Below are 27,636 nucleotides of genomic sequence, written 5' to 3'. Positions count from 1 at the left end.
AGGGTACCAAGCACCCAAGAGTAATAAGCTTCTCAACTTGTAACTTCCACGTATCACCGTGGAGAACTCAAACCGATGCACCAAATGCAATGGCAAGGGCACACGGAGTGCCCAAGTCCTTCTCTCTCAAATCCCACCGAAGAACTAATGCTAGGGAGGAAAAAGAGAGGAAGAACAAGAAGGAGAACACCAAGAACTCCAAGATCTAGATCCAAGGGGTTCCCTTCACATAGAGGAGAAAGTGATTGGTGGAAGTGTGGATCTAGATCTCCTCTCTCTTTTCCCTCAAAAACTAGCAAGAATCCATGGAGGGATTGAGAGTTAGCAAGCTCGAAGAAGGTCAACAATGGGGGAAGAACACGAGCTCAAAGGATAAGGTAGAATGGGGAAGAAGACCCCCTTATATAGTGGGGGAAGAAATCCAGCCGTTACCCCCACTTCAGCCCCGCAGAGAGCGGTACTACCGCTCGGCCCGCGGTACTACCGCTTGGCCCTATAAGCGGTACTACCGCTCCCCCTCGCGGTACTGCCGCTGGGCCCAGAGCGGTACTACCGCGGTGGCAGGGCGGTATTACCGCAAACGAGCGGTACTACGGCCTCCACTGTCGCGGCTAGTACCGTAAAACCCGACACGAAAAAGACCCCTCGAATCGAGGCGGTACTAGCACGAGACCGCAGCGGTACTACGGCTGGGCGCTACTAGCGGTACTACCGCTCTAGAGCGGTACTACCGCTTGTAGCACCCAAGCGGTACTACCGCTCCCGCCCGCGGTACTACCGCTCCCGCCCGCGGTACTACCGCTAGGAAACCAAAACTGCCATAACTTCTGCATATGAGCTCCGAATTGAGAAAACTCACACTTCACCGGAGAGGCTATGGCGTTGATGTAGAAGCCCTCCGTGATCGATTCCCCCTCCGGCGGAGCGCCGGAAAAGGCTCCAAGATGGGATCTCACGGGTACAGAAGGTTGCAGCAGTGGAAATAGGGTTTCGTGGTGCTCCTGGATGTTTTCAGGCTATGCAAGTATATATAGGCGAAGGAAGTCGGTCAGGGGAGCCACGAGGGGCCCACTAGGGTGGGGGCGCGCCCAACCCCTAGGGCGCGCCTCCCTGCCTCGTGGCTTCCTCGTTTGCTTCTTGACGTCCACTCCAAGTCTCCTGGATTGCGTTTGTTCCAAAAATAACTCTCCCGAAAGTTTCATTCCGTTTGGACTCCGTTTGATATTCCTTTTCAGCGAAACACTAAAATAGGCAAAAAAAACAACAATTTGGGCTGGGCCTCCGGTTAATAGGTGCTACGTCTTAGCTTGCGTTTGTTTTCCTTGAAGAGGAAAGGGTGATGCAGCAATAGTAGCGTAAGTATTTCCCTCAGTTTTTTGAGAACCAAGGTATCAATCCAGTAGGAAGCTCCTTCAAAGTCCCACGCACCTACACAAACAAACAAAGAACTCGCAACCAATGCAATAAAGGGGTTGTCAATCCCTTCACGGCCACTTGCGAAAGTGAGATTTGATAGAGATAATATGATAAGATAAATATATTTTTGGTATTTTATAATATAGATGCAAAAAGTAAAGATGCAAATAAAAGTAGATTGAAAGCTTATATGATAAAAGATAGACCCGGGGGCCATAGGTTTCACTAGTGGCTTCTCTCAAAATAGCATAAGTATTACGGTGGGTGAACAAATTACTGTCGAGCAATTGATAGAAAAGCGAATAATTATGAGATTATCTAGGCATGATCATGTATATAGGCATCACGTCCGCGACAAGTAGACCGACTCCTGCCTGCATCTACTACTATTACTCCACACATCGCCCGCTATCCAGCATGCATCTAGAGTATTAAGTTCATAAAGAACAGAGTAACACATTAAGAAAGATGACATGATGTAGAGGGATAAACTCATGCAATATGATATAAACCCCATCTTTTTATCCTCGATGGCAACAATACAATACGTGCCTTGCTGCCCCTGTTGTCACTGGGAAAGGACACCGCAAGATTGAACCCAAAGCTAAGCACTTCTCCCATGGCAAGAAAGATCAATCTAGTAGGCCAAACCAAACTGATAATTCGAAGAGACTTGCAAAGATAACTCAATCATACATAAAAGAATTCAGAGAAGATTCAAATATTTCTCATAGATAAACTTGATCATAAACCCACAATTCATCGGATCTCGACAAACACACCACAAAAAGAGTTTACATCGAATAGATCACCACAAGAGAGGGGGAGAACATTGTATTGAGATCCAAAAAGAAAGAAGAAGCCATCTAGCTAATAACGATGGACCCGAAGGTCTGTGGTAAACTACTCACAACTCATCAGAGGGGCTATGGTGTTGATGTAGAAGCCCTCCGTGATCGATTCCCCCTCCGGCGGAGCGCCGGCGAAGGCTCCAAGATGGGATCTCGCGGATACAGAAGGTTACGGCGGTTGAAATTGTTTTTCGGTGGCTCTCTGGATGTTTTCGGGGTACGTGGGTATATATAGGAGGAAGAAGTAGGTCGGTGGCCGCTCGAGGGGCCCAGGAGACAGGGGGCGCGCCCAGGAGGGGTGGGCGCGCCCTCCTACCTCCTGGCCGCCTCGTTTGCTTCTTGACTTGCACTCCAAGTTCTCCGGATCACGTTCGTTCCAAAAATCACGCTCCCGAAGGTTTCATTCCGTTTGGACTCCGTTTGATATTCCTTTTCTTCGAAATACTGAAATAGGCAAAAAAACAGCAATACGGGCTGGGCCTCCGGTTAGTAGGTTAGTCCAAAAAATGATATAAATGTGTAAAATAAAGCCCATAAACATCCAAAAGGGGTAATATAATAGCATGGAACAATAAAAAATTATAGATACGTTGGAGACGTATCAAGCATCCCGAACCTTAAGTCCTGCTCGTCCTTGAGTAGGTAAATGATAAAAACAGAATTTTTGATGTGGAATGCTACCTAGCATATTTCTCAATGTAATTTTCTTTATTGTGGCATGAATGTTCAGATCGAAATGATTCAAAATAAAAGTTCATATTGACATAAAAATAGTAATATTTCAAGCATACTAACAAGTAATCATGTCTTATCAAAATAACATAGCCAAAGAAAGCTTATCCCTACAAAATTATATAGTTAGGCCATGCTTCATTTTTGTCACACAAAATACTCCCATCATGCACAACCCCGGTTTCAGCCAAGCAATTGGTTCATACTTTTTAACGCGCTTCTGCTTTTTTAACTCTCACGCAATACATGAGCGTAAGCCATGGATATAGCACTATGGGTGGAATAGAGTATGATGATGGAGGTTGTGTGAAGACATAGGAGACTCTCTATCATGAAGATCATGGTGCTACTTTGAAGCACAAGTGTGGAAAAAGGATAGTAACATTGTCCCTTCTCTCTTTTTCTCTCAATTTTTTATTTTGGTGGGCTTCTTTGGCCTCTTTTTTTTATTTGGGCTTCTTTGGCCTCTTTTATTTTTCATAAAGTCCGGAGTCTCATCCCGACTTGTGGGGGAATCATAGTCTCCATCATCCTTTCCTCACTTGTGACAATGCTCTAATAATGAAGATCATCACACTTTTATTTATTTAAAACTCAAGAGTTACAACTCAATACTTAGAACAAAATATGACTCTATGTGAATGCCTCCGGCGGTGTACCGGGATATGCGATGAATCAAGAGTGACATGTATGAAAGAATTATAAAGGTGGCTTTGCCACAAATACGATGTCAACTACATGATCATGCAAAAGCAATATGACAATGATGGAGTGTGTCATAATAAACGGAATGGTGGAAAGTTGCATGGCAATGTATCTCAGAATGGCTATGGAAATGCCATAATAGGTAGGTATGGTGGCTGTTTTGAGGAAGATATAAGGAGGTTTATGTGTGATAGAGCGTATCGTATCACGGGGTTTGGATGCACCGGCGAAGTTTGCTCCAACTCTCAAGGTGAGAAAGGGCAATGCACGATACCGTAGAGGCTAGCAATGATGGAAGGGTAAGAGTGCGTATAATCCATGGACTCAAATTAGTCATAAAGAACTCATATACTTATTGCAAAAGTTAATTAGCCCTCGAAGCAAAGTACTACTACGCATGCTCCTAGGGGAAGGGTTGGTAGGAGTTAACCATCGCGCGATCCCGGCCTCCACTCATAAGGAAGGCAATCAAAAGAGCACCCCATGCTACAAATTTGTCACACAACTTTTACCATACGTGCATGCTACGGGACTTGCCAACTTTAATACAAGTATTTCTCAATTTCATAATTACCCAACTAGCATGACTCTAACATTACCACCTTTATATCTCAAAACAATTATCAAGTATCAAATTGATCATAGTGTTCAATGCACTCTATATGATAGTTTTTATTATACCCAACTTGGATGCCCATCATATTAGGACTAATTTTATAACCAAAGCAAATACCATGCTGTTCTAAAAGACTCTCAAAATAATATAAGTGAAGCATGAGAGATCAATAATTTCTACAAAATAAAACCACCGCCGTGCTCTAAAAAGATATAAGTGAAGAACTAGAGCAAAATTGTCTAGCTCAAAAGATATAAGTGAAGCGCATAGAGTATTCTAATAAATTCCGATTCATGTGTGTCTCTCCCAAAAGGTGTGTACAGCAAGGATGATTGTGGTAAACTAAAAAGCAAAGACTCAAATCATACAAGACGCTCCAAGCAAAACACATATCATGTGGTGCATAAAAATATAGCTCCAAGTAAAGTTACCGATAGACGAAGACAAAAGAGGGGATGCCTTCCGGGGCATCCCCAAGCTTAGGCTTTTGGTTGTCCTTGAATTTACCTTGGTGTGCCTTGGGCATCCCCAAGCTTAGGCTCTTGCCACTCCTTATTCCATAGTCCATCAAATCTTTACCCAAAACTTGAAAACTTCACAACACAAAACTCAACAAAAAATCCCATGAGCTCCGTTAGTGCAAGAAAGCAAACCACCACTTTAAGGTACTGTAATGAACTCAAATTAGATCCGGGAGAAGCGAAACGAACTCCTACCACATGATCGCATACGAGCAATTCAAGAGGAATTGGTAGGATTCTTTGTTGACCACGTCATACATAAAGACGGAGAATACCATTAGGAATTGCAAATGGATTTTGGTAGATGATGTCAGGGATCGTAAGAGATGTTATATTGTATTTATGTAGTAGCGTCGGATAGATATACGAAAACTTGTTGTTCGGCCAAGCACGGAGATAAGAGAGGTCACTTATCTCTATATATGTTCATGACGATCTTGTGTAATGGTTCCTTCATTTCTATATGTAGTAGCTAGCTAGCGTCGAGTTGAATGGAAAACATTAAATAAAAATAAAACCCTAAATGTAAAAGAATTGAAGGGTAAAAACAAAAATAAAAGGGGAAACACAATATGAAAACCACTAAACCCCTCCTTTCAAAAAACAAAAAAACAAAAACCCCAGCGCCTGGCAGCTGCTGATGCGTGGCTGCCTTTTAGTCCCGGTCGGTGTTACCAACCGGGACTAAAGGTCCTCCTGCCTGGGCACCCTACGGCGGCCACGTGGAGCTCCTTTAGTCCCGGTTCGTAAGCCAATCAGGACTAAAAGTGGTGGGCATTAGTCCCGGTTGCAGAACCGGGACTAAAGGCCCTCTGGAACCGGGACTGATGCCCTGTTTTCTACTAGTGAGTGGAATCCCTTTGATCTCAACACAAGGATGGGGATCTCTCTCTCAAAAAATGGATATGGGAAGTGTATGCTTTGCTCTGGTCGCACTCTAAGAGTTGGTGCAATGGGTGGGGTATATATAGGCAGCACCAAAAATTTAACTTTTACACCTTTATGCACAGTTCGGTGGGACCGGGTGAAACCACTTGGTGAGATCGGCATGTACAAAAGGTTTGAACTTTAGGATTTTTGGAGAGACCGGATGAAACCTTTCGGTGCAACGAGGCATGGTCACCTAAGAACTTTCCACACTTCGGTGTCACCGACTGAAATCGATCAGAAATTCTAATTGAATTTAAGTTGGCAACAGAAGGTTGCCTAGTGCACTTCAGTGGGATCGAAGGGCCAACTCGGTGGAACCGAGGTTCTAGGGTTTTGGAAATGACTATGTCATGTGTATCTCGGTGTGTCCAGGTAGATGTGGATCGGTGGGACCGAGATGAACTTTATAGTTTTGACATAGTGGATTGTGGGAAAATGTTTGAGGCTTTTTGAGCAATATCTCTGAGCACTTGAGCAGCTAGTCCATTATCATAACCTCATCCCCTTTTCATAATATTGATTTTCCTATGAACTTAATGTGATCTTGGATCACTCAAACATAAAATGAAGATTCTTGAGCCTTTGACCAACACTTGTCCTTAGCATTTTGAGGGGTCCATTTTCACATCCCAAGTTGTACCTAGATTGAACTATTTCCTAATATTTTTTGAGTAGGCATTAGTTCAGTGAGACATATGTGTTCATGAATTACCAAAACCACCCGAGGATTAGTGCACTTTCGATTCCCCCCTTTTTGGTAATTGATGACAATATACAGATCAAAGCTTCGACATAAGATATAAACATGAATAATATCGTCATTTTGGGGGGTATGTGATATGCAAGAGCTCCCCCTAAATTTGTGCATTATTTGGATTTGCGTTTGAATGCAAATGCACAATTGATTACGTTTGTGGAGTAACTCTTTCATGTCACATACATCTTGGTGGAGTGCACAAAAGAATATGAATAGAATTTAAACTTGCACACATCACCAAGCACAAGTATGAATGACCATGATAAAATGCATATGCAAATAATGGGTAACATGAGTACGGTAAACAAGCAAAGTACAGTCAAAGACACGAGATAAACAAGTTTACATCCAACAAGAATCATATGAAGTAGCAAGGATGAAAACCAACAAAATAAAAATCTCTCTCTCTCTCTCAACCCTATAGATCTATATCACTCTTCCCCTTTAGCATCAAAATACCAAAAAGATCAAAGTGACCTATGTCTAAGCGTCACTCTAGGCTCGATCCATGGCATTTGGCTATGAAGATCTCTGACTGGCAGCTCCTGTGTGGGTTGATGGAGTGGTGATGAGAAAGTCTGCGAAGGCTTCAGTTGATGTAGTCTTGGCATGAGGAGCGGATACTAGTGGTGCGACCTTTCAAAACGCATAGAGGCGGGCTGCTGCTTCCCACGAGCTTCATCCAAGGACACAACCCGAAACACAAAGTACTCATGGAGCCCGCACTGCATGTCAAACATCACAGGAGCTTCATAAAGCCGAGCTCCCCGAAGAAACATTATTTGAAGACGAAGGCGTTATAAAGGAACCACCGGAGGTCTCGAAGACCAATTCCTGCAACCTCCGCCGCACTCGTGGGCTACTGACCAGGAGGTCCACCACTTATTCAATAGTAGGAAGGAGCCCAGAGAAAGGGGGTGACATCCCTGGATCATCTTTATCCCCAAGTTGGTGGCAACGGCCACCTAGATTGCATCTCCCTTTGTAAAAAAAAAAAACCTAGCTTCCACCGTGTATATAATGGGAGGCGAGAGGTCTCTCATCCCAAACTCTACTCTCCATAGAATAACTTTCAGCAGCAATCTCCATCTAGCACCTATGTAATCCATCGCATGAGATATCCCCATCATGAATAGCAATAACAGGCAGGACGTAGGGTATTACTCTCTAGAGTCCTGAACTTGGATAAACTCACCGAGCGATCTCCGATCTGTGACCTCCAGCTATGGCAGCAACCCTACCAAGGGATCTGACGGTTTTTGCACTGTCATCGACATTTGGCAAGCCTTGGGAGCAACGTCCGGTACGATTCTGAACAGAGCAGATCTACATTATGACAGTAGAAAGGAACAAGCGAGGGGAAATAGGAGCGATAAAGAAGTTGAGGCGTCTATGGACTGGACACGAGAAAAAATAATGTTAGGTAACTCGTCGGCACGACTTGTTGGCTGCGTGCAGTAATAAATTATTAGAAATTTAAGCAGCAGAATTGGCACAAGTTCGTACGGACAAAACTGAAACTACTTGGTAAAGAAGGAAAGTTCGTTTCCTAGACTATAACTTGGCACAACAAGAACCAAAATGTTACGACTAAAAATGAAATCAAATCATTTCAGCCGCCGAGGGCTTACGTAAAATGCAGAAACAAATGTGAGGGCTCACATAGTCGCCCTCCATAAATTAATTAAATATACCGCTTCGGCCGCCGAGGGCTTATCCACACTTGTGTTGCTCTCTTGACCACTCCTCTCCTCTCCCCCCTTTCACCGATCCGCCGTCGCTGCGTTCGTCGACTGTCGTCCTTGTCCGTCGCCGGACCTGCATTTCCCTCGCGCAGATAGTAACCTTCAAGCTCCCTGTATATAACCGCCCCGTCCGTCAAGGCGACGCGCGCACAAGCCGACTAGCCGATGCATTGAATTCTACTCCCTCCGTTCCTAAATATAAGTCTTTTTAGATATTCCAATATGGACTACATACGAAGCAAAATGAGTGAATCTACACTAAAATATGTCTATATATATCCGTATGTAGTCTTTATTGAAATCTCTAAAAAGACTTATATTTAGGAACGGAGGGAGTATATATGAAGGTTAGCTTTTGCTATGGATGCTATTTTGGATGTTCGGATATTTAGTTTGGATGCTATATGGATGCTATTTTGGATGCTACGATAATTTGTTTGGATGGTGTGGATGCTAGGGTAATTGGTTTGGACGATAGGGTAATTAGTTTGGATGCTATATGGATGCTAGAGTAACTAGTTTAGATGGTAGGGTAATTAGTTTTGATGCTATATGGATATGGCCTACTAGATGTTGCTATGGACGCTTTGGATGATGCTACTGGATACTAGGGTAATTAGTATGGATGCTATGTATGATGATGCTCATATTGTGTTGTACTACATATGTTCAAATTTTTACAACCATTCATACCAAGTTCCAATGTTTTTGGCGAAGTGTTGATTGATTTCGATTTCATCAAATTTCTGGCAATTAATATGTCCAATATTAAGCAAAAGTCATGCCGATTTTTTCTGTTGATTTTTAATCTTTTATGTACACTTGTCAATATTGATGCAGCAATTAGATGAGTGCTGGCCCCTACTCCGTCACGCGGGGTTTGTGCGACAACCTTGGACTGGACAACAATCGCTTCTCTCCCTCACGCTTAGACATGACTACAAATATTATATGGTAATTAGTTTAATATTTTGTGCACATATTTCTTTCTTAAGCATGTCTTAAGGTTATCCTTTTAAATTGTAATTTTTGTTTTTTCAATTTGGATTAGTGTGTCCCCTGCTTTGCAAAGATTGATGTTCTAGATAAGTATATTGTCTGCAACATGGACGAGCATACTAAGATTCTTGCTTACTTCAAGACGAAATATGGTTTCCATTTCAAAGTTACAATCTTTAATCACATAGACCACACGTATTTTGGTTGTTCTAGTTGTTGAAGATTGGCCAAAGCTTACGAATTTGAGCCTGGTATGAATATAACCTTTGATATTGGCAACTTTTCTAACAATAATCAAGACAAATGGATGGATTTGGACATGATTCGAATTCTTCCTCCGTGTAAAGTTCATTAAAGAAACTTGTTAAATAGCCTTTGGGTCACTCAAAATTAGCTGTTATTCACCCATAACTTGTCTCGCTTATTTCAAATTGGACAACTTATTTTCTAGCTCCAAAAAAAACATGAAAGATAGTAAACAAGAGCTATTACACTAGCACAATGCTTACATGGCAGGAGGTAGAGATCTTTCGTCATATAGTAAAAGGATCAAAAGAATCTGAAATGTTTTTACAACACGCATGTCTAAATGTTCTACTCCTGTGCAAAATTTCATGACGAAATAAGCAATACATTTTTTTGAGGAAACAAAAGCAATACTGTGAAAAACGTCATTTCTGAAGCATTTTGGGCTACCTGTTTTGGCTTTTTACCTTAAGTGCCACAAATGGGATTTCTCCAGATGAATTTATATGTAGGGTAGAACACCAAAGAATGTTTGTCAACAAAAAACAGAATTTTTTTTTGTTTTGTGCTATTTTTTGAACCGGGGAACAGAATGACAGGCAACTAAGCTTACATATCTGCAGAGAGCTGGTCCCAGAATGTAGCACCTCTTTTTACATGCCTGATACAGTGTTATACATTGTAGAGTTGTTTCTCCAAAGTCCAGGCGTTTACATCAGACAAGTTAAACTAACTGTTCTGTTCTTATGAACGTACACACTATCTGGCAGATATGGCAACTCTTGTTCGTCCTCGTCATCTGTAATTCTTTTGCTCCTGATGCTACCTAATCAACCAACACCACTAACTTAATTACGAAGCAAGCAGTTCCCGACAGGTCTGTCGAAGGTGGATCCTAAGGCTAAGGAGACATATACACTACTGAGCACAATGACAGACAGAGTCCTTAGTCAACCACGAGGGGCGGCCAGTTGCTGCTTCTTGACCCGATCTCCAGGCTTCACCATGCTGAATAAACATAAATGTCATAAATATCCATTTGCGAGAACTCGAACTAGAGAAACTACAGGCGATTTTCAGACCTGATATCATGCGGCGTTATAAATATCCATTGTGACCCGTGTGCAACAGCAAAATCTACAAGGGTATCCAAGCTTATTTTGCGGCTCACCGCATCCTGCGCAAATCAGATACCGCCAATAAAAAGGTTTGATTTGTCATTAACAGGATGGTTGTAGAAAGTGTCGTGTTTGCTCACCATGAATACATCAAACTCATCCATGGCCCTAAAAGGTGCTTCCGTCATCCCATGAAGAGCTAAAGCGAAGCAAAGTGTCGAAAAAGATCGCTCTCCCCCTGGACCAAGTTGCATAGCAAAAGTTGTAGTTAACGAAAACATGGGTATGAAATACTAGCAAAAGATTCCTAAAGAAACACGACTTGGTGAATGGTATTCTGAGCAATAAATGAAATGTGAAAAATACCATCTTGCAAGTTACAACCATGGTACAGGTACCTGACAGTCCTCTAGTGTCTCTGATGGTATCATGAGATGCATCTTGAGGCATCGTTAGCTACATCAAACACCATAGACAACTGTTACATGAAGCACAAATCCTCCGACCGCTATGTACATGGCAAAATGGCAATGTTATGAAGGATTCACACCTCAATAGATAAAACTTTATTCTGGTAATCTACGTTGGTGAATCCACTGATACCTTTCTTTCCCAGGTGCTCATTGAACTTTCATAACAATAAAAGTGGACGGCCTATCAGGACTAACCGTTTCAACTGATGGATAAGAGAAATCAAAGCCAGCAGAAAAACAGATGATAAACATCCAAGAAAGCAACTTGTATTTACAGCCATGTCAATTGTCTCTTCAAAAGGCCAGCATTTCTCTGGAACTTCTTCCACCGCAAGTCCAATAATTTTTCACACGACTGCACAGCAATATACTTGGGTCAAAAGCAGATCCAGTAGAGTGCAATGAGCATATCAAAGTCAAACATGCCAACATAGGTAGGAAAACATGAAGTAATGAACTTACATTAATGTTCAGCCTAAAACTTGCATACAGCTGTTGCTTAAGATTTTCTGCTCCTTTTTGTCATGCAATGCCCTCAGATCGTCTATGGACTCAGCATGTGTGCTCAGATTATTATCACTGTTATTATTCACAAAGGATAAAAACTCATGGGCATCAACTTTTTCCTGCCACTATGACCAATTTGGTTCCAAACCTTCTGCTTTCTTGATCAAATCTCTGTTTCAGTCTATTTAACGTGGCACTTAATTGTTCGGGAGTGGATCCAGCAACATTATTCAGAGCTTCCATATCGCTCTCAGGGCAAATAGTCGAAGCCTTCTTGAAGTTATCCTACAGAATATAAGGTCATCACTCACATGTGAGTCAGGTAACACATAAGACCTGATACGTCCAGGTGTTAAAAATGCTTCGTAGAAATTAACGGAACACACACGCTGGATGTATTAAGTTGACAGTACGTCCAGCATTACTCTAATTGCAGTACATAAATGCTAAGATGAAGTTGCTGGTTTAAGTTCGGCCACTATTCAAGGTATGACCTTTTCCAAAAATATACCCAAAAAACATGAGTTTGGTGGTTCTGGACCATCCTGAAACACCATCTGTCCATTCAATAGGTAAAAATCAAATTACGTGAACACTCACGCTAATCTTACTACTTTGTATTTCATCCTGTTAATTAATAAAATCAAGAATCGTCACTTGTATTGCCTCTTGCAGCGGGTTCATTCCATCAGAATGTTAGACACTGTATTTATCTTATTTACTTATTAAGAAACTGTTCTCTTATCAAGTTTTATAATTCTTTTGGCAATGTGAATTTTCAGGCCCACACTGACTCTAACTATAACAGAACACACTTTCTCTTAGAGAAGAACCATACAGAAACAATCATAGTCCAACAAAGTAAAACAAGGCAATTAAAGCCAGTAACAGAACAAAAACCTGTCGAAGCTGCTGAAGATCTGCATACTCTGCTTCAGCCATTTTAATAGCAGGTAAAACTTTGGTTGTCATGAGACCTTCATAGTGAGCCTTCTCCTGGTTCACATATTCAATGGAAGAAACTACCATCAGTACATACATGCTACAGACAATTAAGTGATCGCAATTTTCTACTTCCTCCGTTCCTAAATATAAGCCTTTTTAGAGATTCCAATGCGGACTACATACGGAGCAAAATGAGTGAATCTACATTCTAAAATATGTCTATATACATCCGTATGTAGTTTGTATTGGAATCTCTAAAAAGACTTATATTTAGGAACGGAGAGAGTAATTTCTTCCTGATAGGAATAGCCAGAGCTTGGTTGACCAAGCTGTTGATGGTGATAGTTTGTCTCCAGAAGAGACAAATTTTAACAAAATATCCATATAAAAAGTGGTGTAGGTGAAGAGCTAGTGTCATATTCTAACGAAACTAAAATGTGATGGTTATCCACTTCTTCTACAATATAATAAATATTTTTCCATTTGAAAAAAAGTTAAATAAAAAGAATAATGGAAATATGAAATGTGGTACTAAGGTGGGGAGGGTCACAGACTATAGGAACCATACGGCTGTAAGACAAAATGGATGACAGCTTTAATTGAGCAAAAGGGGGTCATTTACAATACAGTGTTTACATAGGGTAAGAAAGGAAAGGGGAAGATGTGTTTCTCATTGACGCTTTCATGAAACTGATAGATTAAACAAATGCTTTCCAGTACATCTCAGCTATACTAGTGTCAGAGACCATAGAAACACAAATCAAGAGCGAACTGTATATCGTTTATGAGTTATGACTGCAGGATAAGGAGAAGCACCTGCTCAGCTGCATCTAGTTTACGCTTAATAAGTTCTAATTCATCATTTGCGCTAGCACGATGCCCCGTCTCATTCACAGAATCTGAAACAAAAAAAATTACTGTTAGAATCTGCAGAGAATGGTAATTAAAGCTAAGGAGGCAGCCACAGGCAGCAGAACAGTAACTTGCAGTTTCAAGCATGGAAGAACGTATATTCTGTAAAGGAAAACATAGTCCACAAGTATGAGATGAAAGGAACTTAAAACAGAGATTTAGTGAACAAACAAAAATCCATATTTGCATGCTCCGCAGTTATGGCATCTTTTGTAGAAGGTAAAGGGAAATTAATTTGATATTCTAGTACTAGGTAATCTCTGGGTTAAGAAAAAAAGAGTTCTTTTTTTATCGAACCAGCAGGAGAGGTGCCAGTCATTATTGTACTCCCTCCGTCCCAAAATGTTTCTCAACTTACCAAAGTTGAGACATTTGTTTTGGGATGGAGGGAGTATTAAGAAGAGAAAAACACAAAACATAATAGACCCAAAAGGGCCTTTAACACATACACGGAACACAGTCACCAAACTCAAAAGACACCAGAAGATTACAAGCGCGCCAGAACATATCAAACAAACAACCACCAGACCAAACAAAGATCAAGGACAAAGAGACTCAAACTCATAGGAGCCAGCAGAACACTGAAGAGTGGATTCCTCTCTGGTCTCTTGGACAAGCTGGCTGACCCCAGAATTTCTACCCTCAAAAACACATCCACTATGGTGTTTCCAAAGAAACCAAGCTACTAGCATGACCAAGAACCCCTTTCACTGATGAGTTTCGACTAGTAGCATTGCCTCAAACCATAATTTTGGAAGGAAAAATGATTTCGGTCTACAAGCGCCACCTGGACCAGACGCTGTAAGATCTCCACCCAAACTTGTTTAGCAAAGACATGCGACCATCACATGTTTAACGGTCTCAACCTAGTAAACACAAGGAGGGCAGCTTGTAGGATGAGGCAGGCCGGGTACTGGCAGAAGTAAATCACCGTAACCCTCCTCTCACCCCCGTGCAGCCGCGTCGGGCCGCTCCGGGGCGCTCCCCGCCCTCCCTCCTATAGCCCGACCTCCGCCCTTCCCTCCGCTCGCCACCGCCAATGAAGTCGTCGGGTAAAGCCCTAGCGTCGCAGTGCGGTGGATCTATAAGGCTCCGACTTGGAGTGAGGAGGTGGGGCCGACTCCTCTAGCGGGTGTGCGGCAGGTTGGTGTCGGCCAAATGCGGTGGTGGCGAGGCTGCTAGCGACGGGCGGGCCTGATCTCGGCCCAGATGGGCGTACGGGCTGCGCCATGCTGGTACGTTAAACATCACTCCAGTGGCAGCGCACATGCGAGTTTGGGTGTGCGGCTTGCACGTTGTGCAAGGTCATCGAGGAACGAACACCGGACTTGGTGGCAGTGATCTCCTTTCGTGGGTGGTTGGCCAGCTGATGGTCGGTGGTGGCAGATCTTGGCATCCCACGCCGAGCAGTGGTGGTGGCTTGATGGTTGCGCGTGTTAGAGTTATAATATAAGTCATGTATACCCCTTTGTATTTATCCCGTAGTATAAGGGGTTTCTTGCATATGTACCACACCTGTACATGTATATATATTGGCCTATGGCCTCATGGGAATACAAGTTGCTTATTCCTAACATGGTATTAGAGCCTTAGGTTTCTTTTTTCGCACGCGCAACTCGTGCTCCGATCCTCTCTCGCCGTCGCCGCGTCTTCTTCTCGTCGCTCCCGTCCGGACGCAGCTCCCGCCAGGCGACCTTACTCCCGTCCAGCGCTGCTCGCCAGGACGCAGCCCGTCCGGCCGCAGCTCCCGCCAGCGCTCGCCAGGACGCAGCCCGTCCGGCCGCAGCTCCCGCCAGCGCTGCTCCCATCTCCCGCCCGCAGCTCCCGCCAGGACGCATCTCCCGCCCGCCGCTCCCGCCAGGACGCCTCTCCCGCCAACGCAGCTCCCGCCAGCGCCTCTCCCGCCAGGCCGCTGCTCCTGCCCGGGCGCTGCTCGGCCGCGTTCGTTCCTGCCCAGGCGCTGAGGTCTGCTGCGCCGGCCTTCGTTCCCAGCCGCCGTCCTCGTCTGGCCTCTGCTATTTTCGGATCTTTGCAAAAAAAAAAATGTCTACTGCATCAGGCTACGTTGCTGTCCCTCGCTGTCCGGTGATCTTCGATGGTACCAACTACACCGAGTTCGCTGGCTTCATGCGTATTCACATGCGTGGCATCCGTCTCTGGGGTGTTCTTTCTGGCGAGGTCTGCTGTCCGCCACGTCCGGTTCCTCCAGTGGCCCCTACTCCGCCGACTCCACTGGTTCTTCCTCCGGATGCTAATCAGGCCGCCAAGGATGCGGCTAAGGTTGCTGATGAGGCTGCTGATCGTGCCTATGATGAGAGGGCTCTGGCTTATGAGGAGGCTCTTCAGACGTATCATGGTGCTTTGTCTGTTTACACCCAGTGGCTTGATGATGATGCTCGTGCTGCAGCTGTTCTCACTGCTAGTGTTCTGCCTCAGTTTGCTTCCGAGTTTCTAGGTCTTCCTACTGTCTTCCAGATGTGGACCTGTCTTCGTCAGCGCTATGAGCCCTCTGGTGATGCCTTATATCTTTCTGTGGTTCGTCAGGAGCATGCTCTTCAGCAGGATGACTCTACTGTTGATGACTTTTATGCACAGAGTTCTGCTATCTGGCGCCAGCTTGATTCTCTCCGCAGTGCTGGTTGTCGTACTTGCCCCTGCTGCCAGGCTGTCCAGGCCGATTTGGAGTTTCATCGCGTCTACGAGTTCTTGTCTCGGCTCCGTAAGGAGTTTGAGCCCCGGGGTGCTCAGTTGCTTGCTCGTGGCCGTATTTCTCTCATGGAGGCGCTTTCAGAGATTCGTGCTGAGGAGACTCGCCTACGTGGTGCTGGCTTGCTGGAGGTTCCCTCTGTGCTCGCTACTCGGGTTTCTTCCACTCCACCTGCTGCACCGCCTCATTCTCGCTCGAGTGCTCCGCCGCTCTTGCCCACTCCTTCTGGAGGCTCAGGTCGCCCCCGTTCACATTGTGACTACTGCAAGAATGATGGTCATATTGAGTCACAGTGCTACACCAAGCGGAAACACCTGCGCAAGGCGCGATCATCAGGGACTGCGTCATCTCCCTCGCCAGCTTCAGCCATTGCTTTGACCGAGCAGGATATTCTGAGACTTAAGCGTCTGCTCGCGGCTTCAGGTTCTTCCTCGACGGGTACTGCTGGTTCTGTGACTGATGCTTCCCGCACTGAGCACTCGCCCTCTACACAGTCAGGTACATCCCCATGGGTTCTGGATTCTGGAGCTTCTTTTCATATGTCTTCTCATTCTTCTGCTTTGTCTTCTCTTCGCTCGCTGGATTCTCCTGTTCATGTCTTTACTGCTGATGGTACTCCACTCTCTGTTGCCAGTAGAGGCCATATTTCTACTCCTTATTCTGTTCCTGATGTTGCTCATGTTCCTCGACTTACCATGAATCTGTTTTCTGCCGGTCAACTTACTGATCCTGGTTGTCGTGTCATCCTTGATGTTGACTCTTATTCTGTCCAGGATCGTCGCACGCACACTCTGGTTGGGGCTGGCCCTCGCCGCCGTGATTCTCAGGGTCTTTGGGAGTTGGACTGGCTTCATGTTCCTTCTGCTGCCACCACCATCGCCAGTTCCTCCGCTGCTGTCGCTTCTGTTACTGGTTCCTTCAAGCAGTGGCATCATCGACTTGGTCATCTGTGTGGTTCTCGATTATCGTCTTTAGTTCGTCGAGGCCTTCTGGGGTCTGTCTCAGGAGATGTCTCTTTAGAGTGTCAGGGTTGTCGTCTTGGCAAGCAGATTCAGCTACCATATTCTCATAGTGAGTCAGTGTCTCAGCGTCCTTTCGATTTAGTCCATTCTGATGTATGGGGTCCGGCTCCTTTCCCTTCGAAAGGTGGTCATAAATACTATATTATTTTCATCGATGATTTTTCTCGTTATACATGGCTTTATTTCATGACTTCACGTAGTGAGGTGTTGTCTATTTATAAGCGTTTTGCTGCCATGGTTCATACTCAGTTCTCTTCACCCATTCGTGTTTTTCGTGCTGACTCCGCTGGTGAGTATATCTCTAAGATGTTGTGTGGTGTCCTTGCTGAGCAGGGTACTCTTGCCCAGTTCTCTTGTCCTGGTGCTCATGCTCAGAATGGTTTGTCTGAGCGCAAGCATCGTCACCTTCTTGATACGGCTCGTGCTATGATGATCGCCGCCTCTCTTCCGCCTCATTTTTGGGCCGAGGCTATCTCCACTTCTGTCTATCTCATCAACCTTCAGCCATCTGCTGCTTTGCAGGGTGGTGTTCCTTTTGAGCGTCTGTTTGATCGCTCTCCCGATTATTCGATGCTTCGCTTGTTTGGTTGTGTTTGCTATGTTCTTCTTGCCCCTCGCGAACGCACCAAACTGACCGCTCAGTCTGTTGAGTGTGTCTTCTTAGGCTACAGTGATGAGCATAAGGGCTATCGTTGTTGGGATCCTGTCGGTCGTCGGATGCGTATCTCTCGAGATGTGACTTTTATGAGTCTCGTCCTTTTTACCCACGCCCATCTTCCTCGGTCTTTTCCGTGGAGGATATCTCTTTTCTCACTTTTCCTGACTCCCCTATCACTCCCGTCGCGCCTGTGCCTATTCGTCTCACTCCCTCTGCTTCTCCACCCCTTGTCGATTCACCGCCACCATCTTCCCCGGTCTCCTCACCTAGCATGTCCCCGGATTCTACACCTTCATCTCCGGTGACTTCTTCGTCGCCACCCCCTGATTCTACCTTGGCGATTCCTCCTTCTCTTGTTCCATCTCTTCCTCAGCATTACACTCGTCGTTCACGACCTGTGGATGCTTCCTTGGATGAGTCGTCCTCTTCCTCTCAGCCTCCTTATGGCTTGCGTTCTCGTCCTCGTCCGCCTATTGATCGCCTTGGATTTCCCACCGCTGGTGCTGCTGTTCTTGAGCCGACTTCTTACCGTCAGGCTGTTGTTCATCCTGAATGGCAGTTTGCGATGGCAGAGGAGATTGCTGCTCTTGAACGCACTGGTACCTGGGATCTTGTTTCTCTTCCTCCCGGAGTCCGTCCCATCACTTGTAAGTGGGTCTACAAGGTTAAGACTCGCTCCGATGGTTCTCTTGAGCGTCACAAAGCTCGTCTCGTGGCTCGTGGTTTTCAGCAGGAGCATGGTCGTGATTATGACGAGACTTTTGCTCCTGTGGCCCATATGACCACTATTCGTACACTTCTTGCCGTTGCCTCTGCACGCCACTGGTCTATATCTCAGCTTGATGTTAAGAATGCCTTTCTTAATGGTGAGCTGCGTGAGGAGGTGTACATGCAGCCACCACCTGGGTATTCTGTTCCTGATGGCATGGTGTGTCGTCTTCGTCGCTCTCTCTATGGCCTTAAGCAAGCCCCTCGCGCCTGGTTTGAGCGTTTTGCTTCTGTGGTCACTACTGCTGGTTTTTCAGCAAGTGTTCACGATCCCGCATTGTTTATTCACCTTTCTCCACGTGGCCGGACTCTTCTTCTTCTCTATGTTGATGATATGGTCATCACTGGGGATGATCCCGAGTATATTGCCTTTGTAAAGGCCCGTCTTAGTGAGCAGTTTCTTATGTCTGATCTTGGGCCTCTTCGCTATTTTCTTGGGATTGAAGTCTCTTCTACCTCTGATGGCTTTTTTATATCACAGGAAAAGTATATCCAGGATCTTCTTGCTCGTGCTGCTCTTTCTGACGAGCGCACTGTTGAGACTCCTATGGAGCTCAATGTTCACCTTCGTGCTACTGATGGTGATCCTCTCCCTGACCCGACGCGTTATCGTCATCTCGTTGGCAGTCTTGTCTATCTAGCTGTCACTCGTCCGGACATCTCTTATCCGGTTCATATTCTGAGTCAGTTTGTTTCTGCTCCCACATCGGTTCATTATAGTCATCTCCTTCGTGTTCTTCGATATCTTCGGGGCACGATCTCTCACCGTCTCTTCTTTCCTAGCTCCAGTTCTTTACAGCTTCAGGCCTATGCGGATGCTACGTGGGCTAGTGATCCTTCTGATCGCCGTTCGCTTTCTGCTTACTGTGTTTTTCTTGGCGGTTCTCTCATTGCCTGGAAGACGAAGAAACAGATTGCAGTTTCCCGTTCGAGTGCTGAGGTTGAGTTGCGAGCTATGGCTCTTTTGACGGCAGAGGTGACTTGGTTACGGTGGTTACTTCAGGACTTTGGTGTTTCTATCACTACACCGACTATGCTCTTATCTGACAGTACAGGTGCTATTAGCATTGCGCGCGATCCTGTGAAGCATGAGCTCACCAAGCATATTGGTGTTGATGCTTTCTATGTGCGCGCTGCTGTGCAGGATCAGGTCGTTGCTCTTCAGTATGTGCCTTCCGAGTTACAGTTGGCGGATTTCCTGACGAAGGCCCAGACTAGAGCACAACATGGCTTTTATCTCTCCAAACTCAGTGTTGTTCCTCCACCATGAGTTTGAGGGGGGGTGTTAGAGTTATAATATAAGTCATGTATACCCCTTTGTATTTATCCCGTAGTATAAGGGGTTTCTTGCATATGTACCACACCTGTACATGTATATATATTGGCCTATGGCCTCATGGGAATACAAGTTGCTTATTCCTAACAGCGCGGAGCCGATCTGCGCGACTTGGTGGCGATCCATCCGGCTGGGAGTTGGGAAGAAAAGGCCGCCAGTGAAAACCAAGCTCCGACCTCGGTCGTGGCGGGCGATGTCTATGCGTCGTTACCTTGTTGAATGCATTGTCACTGCAGTCATCATCTCCTAGCTCGGGTTGTTACGAGGGGAAACCCTTGATCTAGGTCTCTTAGACGCTGGTGACGATTTCGGTGTCGTTATCCCTCTTGAGGGCATCGTTTTGGAGCAGATGCTTGCTAGAGTCGTCACGAGGTGGAGCGGTGTGGCATCTACCACGTCAACGACGGTGGGTCTCGGCGGCATTCAGCGATGGATGCGTCTTGATGAACGAGAGCAGGGCAGTGGCACTGTTTGGCGTCATGATGGCGCCAATGGCAGAGGTCACCAGCAAGGTGGCTTTGGGTTGATCCATGTATTTATTTTGTCCGGCTCTGTTGAATAATATAATAAAGATGGCTGTGTGCATCCTGGGATGCAAAGGCCAGGGGGGTTTAACCTCCTTTTAGGAAAAAAATTATGAGGTAGGCCTCGGAGTTCAAGGCCTATCCGTAAATTTCAATAGAAGGAATAGAAAACTAGTGCTTGTCTTAGAAAGAGGATAATTGTTTCTAAATACTAGAGTCTATCATAAATGAAAGAAACCTATGATAAATTTGGAATGCAGAAAAAAATTACTTGAGAAACAAGTTCCGGCTAGAAACTGCTCTAAGTTGTACTCCCTCTGTTCACAAATATAAGATGTTCTAACTTTTTTGTGGGTCGGATGTATATAGACACGTTTTAGTGTGTTTGTTCACTCATTTCAATCCGTATGTAGTCCATATTGAAATATCCAAAATATCTTATATTTGTGAACGGAGGGAGTATATAATAGCCATGTGATATCCCAGTTGTATAAGGGGTTTTCTGCATATTTTATTATGCATGTAACGGCCTATGGCCTCACAGGAATAAAAGTTGCATATTTCCTCACAGAAACAACCCAAAATATACATGTACTTCACTGGAAAAAGGTGTCATTTTTTTCCCATTCCATGTACAGGAGTAAGATAGCACAATAAAATAAAAAATGAGCGGGTGTTTTATCTTCATCAGGGGACAGATATTGCCTAACATATCAAACATACTAGCTTTATAACTAAGCTATATTATATCCTTTACATAGACATGTTGCCTTCCATTTGCCGGATGCCTACTTTAAAGACGCTAACGCCACTATTCCTCTATCATCATTTATAACTAAGCATAATTCTGAAGTAAAATGCTACAATGTGGCAGGCATGGTTATCTATCTCAAGATCGAAATGCAAAAACTCAAATGCTAAACAACTTCACAGTGTACATGCCAGTAAATTATCATACCCATAAAGGTCTTGTAAGCTTCTCTTCTATCGTTCACTTCTCGTGAAGCCGCTGCTAACTTCACTTTAATCTTCTGAAGTAATTGTTCGCTCTCCACAATGATATTCTTCTCTTTCTGCAGAAAAAAGTAACATGACAAAACTGATAAAGTTTTTGCTTAGATAACGAGGATCATTATACCTAGTGCAGTGAAATGAGATAGATGGTTCCTCAAGAAAGGAAAAAGGGAGCAAACCTTTATGTCCTCCTCTAGTTCACTGTTATCCACAGCAGCATATCTATTAATTTCAGCAAAAGCTCTCTTGGCGTCATCAAGTTCCAGTATTTTTTTCTCTAAACGATGCTCCTCAGGTTCTCGTTTTCTCTGCGAAGCAACATGGCAAGTTACAAGATAATTGAAATGCATTACACATCAACAAGAATTTTACCTTCGAATCTGCTATTTTCTGTTCAAGGTCACATTGATCTTTAACTAACTTGCTTTTCTGACCATTTTTTTCCACGATTGTTCTTTGAATACCTTCTGCTTCATTCTTAAGTTCAGCAATTTTCTCTCCCAGTGAACTGCACAAACGATTAGGTCTTCCTTTTTTGCTTGTAGGAGGATAAAAAGTCTGAACAGCACGTCTAGAAAATCTACAAGAAAAATTCGACGGGAGCAGAATCATCAAAGAATGAACAGATCACAGCATGCTCATTTCCTAAGCGAAAGAAGTTACTTCATCCACCCGCGTTTAAAAAGCCTATGAGCCAAAACACTGAACCAAGGAGGAATTAATCCAGCATTAGTTACGGAAAGAAATTTTTTTCTGCATCCTCCACTGGCCGCATGCACCAATGAGAAGGAGTCCATTTAATTCAGCCATGCTTTGGCTAATTCTGCATGCAGCCTCGCCCCTAGCTTTTGCATGCATCGCATTTTCTCTCGATAATTAATTCCACAAATCAGCGAAGAAAACCCCAATTGAATCCAGCAAAAAAGTAGGATCTTAATTATACCTGGCCTAAAAATCAGGACATGGCTTCATGGCCCTCCGGCCTTTTAAACCCAGACGGAGAGAGTATCTAGCAATTTGCATGATGTTTTATTTCCCAAAAGTTCATGAACAGAGAATTCGTCAGTAAACTGTAAAACTGCCGTGAGAGTTGAAACACACGAGACATAGCAACACTGGTGAGCTCTGCTTCGGGAAAAATCAGTTTATGAGATGCTTCTATAGAAGCGTTTACTTCCCCGAATTTTTCTCACCTTTTTATCATGTTATCAAGAGGTCAATTAAATATATGTGTCTCATTACATAACTGCACTAACTGGAGGAAGCAACCTCAACTTGCCGCATGAGCAATTTAGGGAGTTCAGTGGAAAGAAGGGAGGAGAGAGGGGGTGGACAAAGTGACTGCCTGCACAAACACTTGGGAATTTTCGGATAAGGGAGTTGTCAACATGAGGAGCGCAAGGGGCTGCATATGGGATATACATAGGCCACTTGCAAGCTTTAGCACAATATCAACCCAGCCAGCCCACACCCTTCTTTCAACAAGGGAGAATAGTACTAGGATTATGTATTCTCCTCAAAGGGCTGCAGCATCCCTGGATGCACAAGGCAGATAGGGAGCTGGAGAGGCACAGTAACCATTGTGATAAGGTTGCCAGTGGCGACAGCAAACTTTGGATGGGGCCAGAGTCAGTTACCAGGATTACTGTCCAATCGCATGGTCTATAATCATGGTGGGTCTTCACAATTGCAGGTCACTAACATTCTGGAATGCTTATCTGGACACCGTCAGGTTACGCGCTGAAGAAGAGAAGGGAAATGAGACCTTGGGCCCCTGTTGCTTCTTGTCCTCGCTGTAGCAGCTGCTGGTATTTCTCTTTATCTCCATGACCTAGCGTGGTCACTACTCGCAGCAATCACTGAGTACCGCACACGGGCCGAAGGAGGCATGGGAGATATAAAGAAGAGGCCCAGTACATGGTCATGACTTTCAAATGTGAATTTTCCAAATTGACATACTATGTGACGTGTTTGGTTGGACTTTGGTTTTGTGCACTCATAAGCCAAAGCCCAACCAACCAGCTGGCTTTTAAAAAAACGCATGGTGGCTTATTAATTAGTGCATATGAGCAAAAGCATGCTTTTCTGGCTTTTGAAACATCCTAGATCCTACGCGCTGATACCACATATAATGGATATTCCTCGCACAGAAATCCCTTCGACTGGCCTCTATCTTCATTTTTTCCCATCCCCGAGTCGCCACCCCATGCGAGATCCAAGGTGGCAGCACTAGGGTTGCCACTACCACTGCCGTCTTGTGGTTCCTCCGGTTCCAGACACCAGAAAAAGGCACCATCCAGCGATCTGCTTCTCCCCTATAACTTCTCCTCTTGACAACTAGACGTGGTGCGGCTCCTCCCAGGAAGCAAGGCATGGCACGGCTACTCCCCTGCAAACCCACTTTGGGGCGACGCCGCTGCTCCTCCACGGCCCTCCTCTGCAACTACGACGACCCCCGCCGGCAGCTGGCCCTGCAGCCCCGTACCGGCAAGAACAGGACCACCAGCCTGCCCATCCAGCAACCGTAAGCATGCGCTGGATCCACCTCACAGCAGCCTGCCATCGAGCGACTGCAAGCCCATGCTGGAACCTGGCTTTGGATTTCTTCTCTATTTTTCCCTTTGGTTTCTTTCTCATGATGAATGGATGCTTGTAGTCGTAAATGGATGATGGTGGACGAAATTACAAGAGTAATGGATTCAGATTTGGCTGAGTGAATTGCTTGTAATCTATATAAATGGTTGAGACCAAAAAAAAAAATCTACACACATTGGTTCTTGTCCATGTGATCATGCTCCTGCTGCCATACTATGCATTTTTTAGGTAATTATTACTATTATGTGTATGCAATTTTGGTGGCAGATTTTGTTCTTGGTATAAAAATAGCAGACATAATACTTTGAAACCTCTAAATAATGAATGACATGCAAAATAATATGTCAAGCATTTTGTTTGTACATGACATCATTCTATTAAATAAGTTAGCTAAAAGAAGTATGCTATTCTAATAAGACTACATACAACAGCTCACAAGTCGGGGAAATAGAGCTAAATCGGGAAAACATGAGGTTATTATCATTAAATCAGTAGATAAACAGAATATCAGCATTGGACGAGTATTCTAGTTACTGTACTACAGTCACATCCCAGACAACCAGCTCTCCAAATAGCTCTACTCCTCACAGCAGCTTTGCAATAACCGACAGACAACAGCTGCTTATTTTAAAGCCACAGCCCAGCCAAACACTCCATGTGTGTATACACTAACTTCTCTACTCTTATAAAAGACCAAGTTGGTGATGATGGTATGTCCGCCGACCATCATTTCTGACCATTCGCTCTGCATCTAATGCATGTGAGGTAAGCTTTTCGATTAGAAATGTGCATACTCCAAATAACTCTACTTATAGGAAGCGACGAAGCATGAATAACAACTCATGAACAAGCGGATTGCGAATCAGGGAACTGTGGTTAGTTGGCCCTCCAAATGACCCCGTGTGCCATCAACCCAACTGGGGAACTCCAGAAACTGATCTCAAGTCACTAGTCGTCTCGAATGCACCGATACTTCAGGCGACCAGCGAATCGGTATCCTATACTGTATCTAGTACCGATACACCCCCGCTACGTATCCATGGAGTATCTGTGAATAATGATTTAAAACAATTCAGATACTTGAAGGATACTTTCTCAATTCGTTTTGGATACGGCTCAGCCCACCTAAGATCCCACTCAGCCCAGTTAAGAGGCAGCCAGCAACCCTAGTACTCCAATGCCCCCCATCCTTTCCCTCCCAGTTTCTTTCCTCCCTCCCGAGCTCACACCAGGCGGCGACAAGGCGTCTGTGTGCCTAGCAGCTCCTCACCCATGGCTGGTGGCGGCAGCGGCTAGCTGGCGAGGAGCTGCTGCTCCTCCTCGCCAACGTCCCCTCTCACGCAGCAGCCAGGTATGTGCACTTCTCTTCTCCTTTTCTCCTGCCCAGCCAAGCTCATCCCCTCTTCTTTCTCCTCTGATCTCTGAAGATCTCATATTCTCATCTCCTCCAGATGGCTCTGCTGAACCTCCTACTGTACCTACAAATCTAAGGGCACCATTGTGGAGCCATGTTACAATCATAGAGAAATCACCTGGAGGGGCCAACACTAAATCAATTATTTAAAAATAATACAACGTATCCGTATTGGCACTTTTTCAAAATGTCGAATTTATGTATCCGTATTGGCCCGATACTGATACCCGTAGTGCATTCGAGCTAGTCGGTCCCACAAAATTGCAAGATGTTTTTTTCAGAAGGGGGAGTGCTCCCGCTAAAATTGCAAGATGGTAATTCATCAAATCTAAATTGATAAGCAGGAATCTGCAATTACATGAATATTTGGCGGCACATGGAGATAGAAACGCCTATAAGGATTCTAAAATTACTTCTAGCAAGGATTATTTATGGTTAACTGCTTGATATAACAAGTAAATGGCTGCAATATGACCAAACTAATATGAGCATCACCACCGAGACTTACATTTTGTCCCCATCAGAAGTATACACTTCCTTTATATTCCGCATCCTATCATCAAATGCAAGAGATTTTCCGACTTCATAATCTTTAACCAGGACCTGCCTTTCAGCATGACCCTGAAACAAAGGAACTTTGCAAATGTTGCTCTAATAATAACATGTCAAACTGAAGGATCTGACAAAAAAAAAGTGTGATGCTTATTGATATCTCATAATTAAAAATTATTTCATAACAGATGTCAGGTTTCTTTGGATTATTAGTTTCAAAATAATTATCCATCCAGGGAAGATTTCAGTTGTTGGATTGTTGCAACTTTTCCATCCTCAACCCGCACAGTCAATGGTACCGAAGATATCAAATGGTTGAAATATGACATAAGTAGGGGTAAAGGCAGTCCAATTCCATTATATAATACTCAAATTTTGTGCCTCCTGGTATTTAGCATATGATAAATGGACCACTTTTCTGAAACAAACAGAGTAGTTGTTTGAGATTATATAATGCAGTACCTGATCCACCAATACATTCAGCACAGTGTGATTTTCTGACTGAATAACTGATAGTACTGTAGGGTGCTCTGTTGTAGGAAGTGAACCATCAGGAATGATCAATCTATAGAAGGTAAGAGAATTAGAATTTATCAAAATGTAACAGAATATTGAATAAGATACAGGGCCTTTAATCTCACCGTGGCCTAGTAAAATCATACACAATAATTCGAAGGTTATTGAAATTCACTTTACTTGCACATTCTCGCAAAACATGTAAATCCTTACAACACGTGACAATAAATGCATCCAGAAGCCCCCCACATGCGCTATCAACTGCCACAGACCAGGACTCACTAGCAAGTTGCTGCATGGAACAAGCATTATTAAGGTCTGGAAAAAGTAATACAGCTATAACCTACTCCCTCCGTTCCTAAATATAAGTCTTTTTAGAGATTTCAATGCGGACTACCTACGGACGTATATAGACGTACTTTAGAGTGTAGATTCACTCATTTTGCTCCGTATGTAGTCCATAGTGGAAGCTCTAGAAAGACTTATATTTAGGAATGGATGGAGTACATTGTAGAAAAAGCAATACTATATGAAACAAATCGATTTTGCATTCATGCTATTTGATGCAACGAGAACAAATATTATTACAGATACTCCAATGAACTAGCATCAATGACAAAAAGATCAAACAAATTGATTAATTTTCTAAAGGGGTCAATGATTGATGGGGTCAAGACTCAAGAACTCAGGATGCAGAGACTAGTCAACATTGAGGCTGTTACAGAGAGGTACTTACTGTACTAAGTTTCTTATATTTCCTTTTTGTATTTCGGATTCCTAATTTATCTCCTAACATAAGGCCCTAGATCCTTGGCAATAGATTAAATTGTTATTCCTCTAACATTGTATCAGTAGCCGATTAGGTCTAGATCTTTTTTTCCGTTGTACCCAAAAAAAAAAAGATTGTCTTAAAGATTAGGGAAACCTTCTGTCCTTATTGTGCAATTCACAAACGGCCAAAAGGCCCAAAACTTGGAACAAATTTTGAAGTTTCCATATTCTAATATGAAGCACTTGGGACATATACACAGACTTTTGTACTTCACAGAGTCAACAC

General features: G+C 44.1%; 2 protein-coding genes across 2 annotated transcripts in view; one reads left to right on the top strand and one right to left on the bottom strand.

The window, feature by feature from the left end:
• Nucleotides 1-11,232: 11,232 nt before the first annotated feature.
• The window catches only part of LOC109784375 (structural maintenance of chromosomes protein 6B-like), a 29,295-nt gene continuing 12,891 nt past the window's right edge, over nt 11,233-27,636 (bottom strand). The window contains exons 13-23 of the mRNA XM_073500905.1: nt 26,705-26,871; nt 26,526-26,628; nt 26,020-26,132; nt 21,875-22,082; nt 21,682-21,810; nt 21,447-21,561; nt 13,378-13,460; nt 12,517-12,612; nt 11,765-11,901; nt 11,572-11,670; nt 11,233-11,464 (exon numbers count right to left, since the gene is read on the bottom strand). Coding sequence (XP_073357006.1) covers nt 11,580-11,670; nt 11,765-11,901; nt 12,517-12,612; nt 13,378-13,460; nt 21,447-21,561; nt 21,682-21,810; nt 21,875-22,082; nt 26,020-26,132; nt 26,526-26,628; nt 26,705-26,871 — 1,242 coding nt within the window. The 3' untranslated portion in view covers nt 11,233-11,464; nt 11,572-11,579. The remainder of the gene's footprint in view (nt 11,465-11,571; nt 11,671-11,764; nt 11,902-12,516; nt 12,613-13,377; nt 13,461-21,446; nt 21,562-21,681; nt 21,811-21,874; nt 22,083-26,019; nt 26,133-26,525; nt 26,629-26,704; nt 26,872-27,636) is intronic.
• On the top strand, nt 15,595-17,372 carry LOC141025511 (uncharacterized). The gene is made up of 2 exons (XM_073500906.1): nt 15,595-16,678; nt 16,954-17,372. Exons 1-2 carry the CDS (start codon nt 15,601-15,603, stop codon nt 16,998-17,000), a joined length of 1,125 nt encoding a protein of 374 aa, XP_073357007.1. The 5' UTR covers nt 15,595-15,600; the 3' UTR covers nt 17,001-17,372.

Source organism: Aegilops tauschii, chromosome 6 (assembly GCF_002575655.3).
Source record: "Aegilops tauschii subsp. strangulata cultivar AL8/78 chromosome 6, Aet v6.0, whole genome shotgun sequence".
Taxonomy (NCBI): domain Eukaryota; kingdom Viridiplantae; phylum Streptophyta; class Magnoliopsida; order Poales; family Poaceae; genus Aegilops; species Aegilops tauschii.
The sequence above is the reverse complement of the archived record's forward strand: the minus strand, read 5'-3'. Positions and strand labels throughout refer to the sequence as shown.

What these genes read in the sequence shown, in the direction of transcription:
- LOC141025511 (XM_073500906.1), top strand. Translation starts at nt 15,601, where the DNA reads ATGCGTATTCACATGCGTGGCATCCGTCTCTGGGGTGTTCTTTCTGGC. An exon ending in CTCGCCCTCTACACAGTCAG is followed by an intron (nt 16,679 to 16,953) that starts GTACATCCCCAT and finishes TATTCTGTCCAG; the next exon opens with GATCGTCGCACGCACACTCT.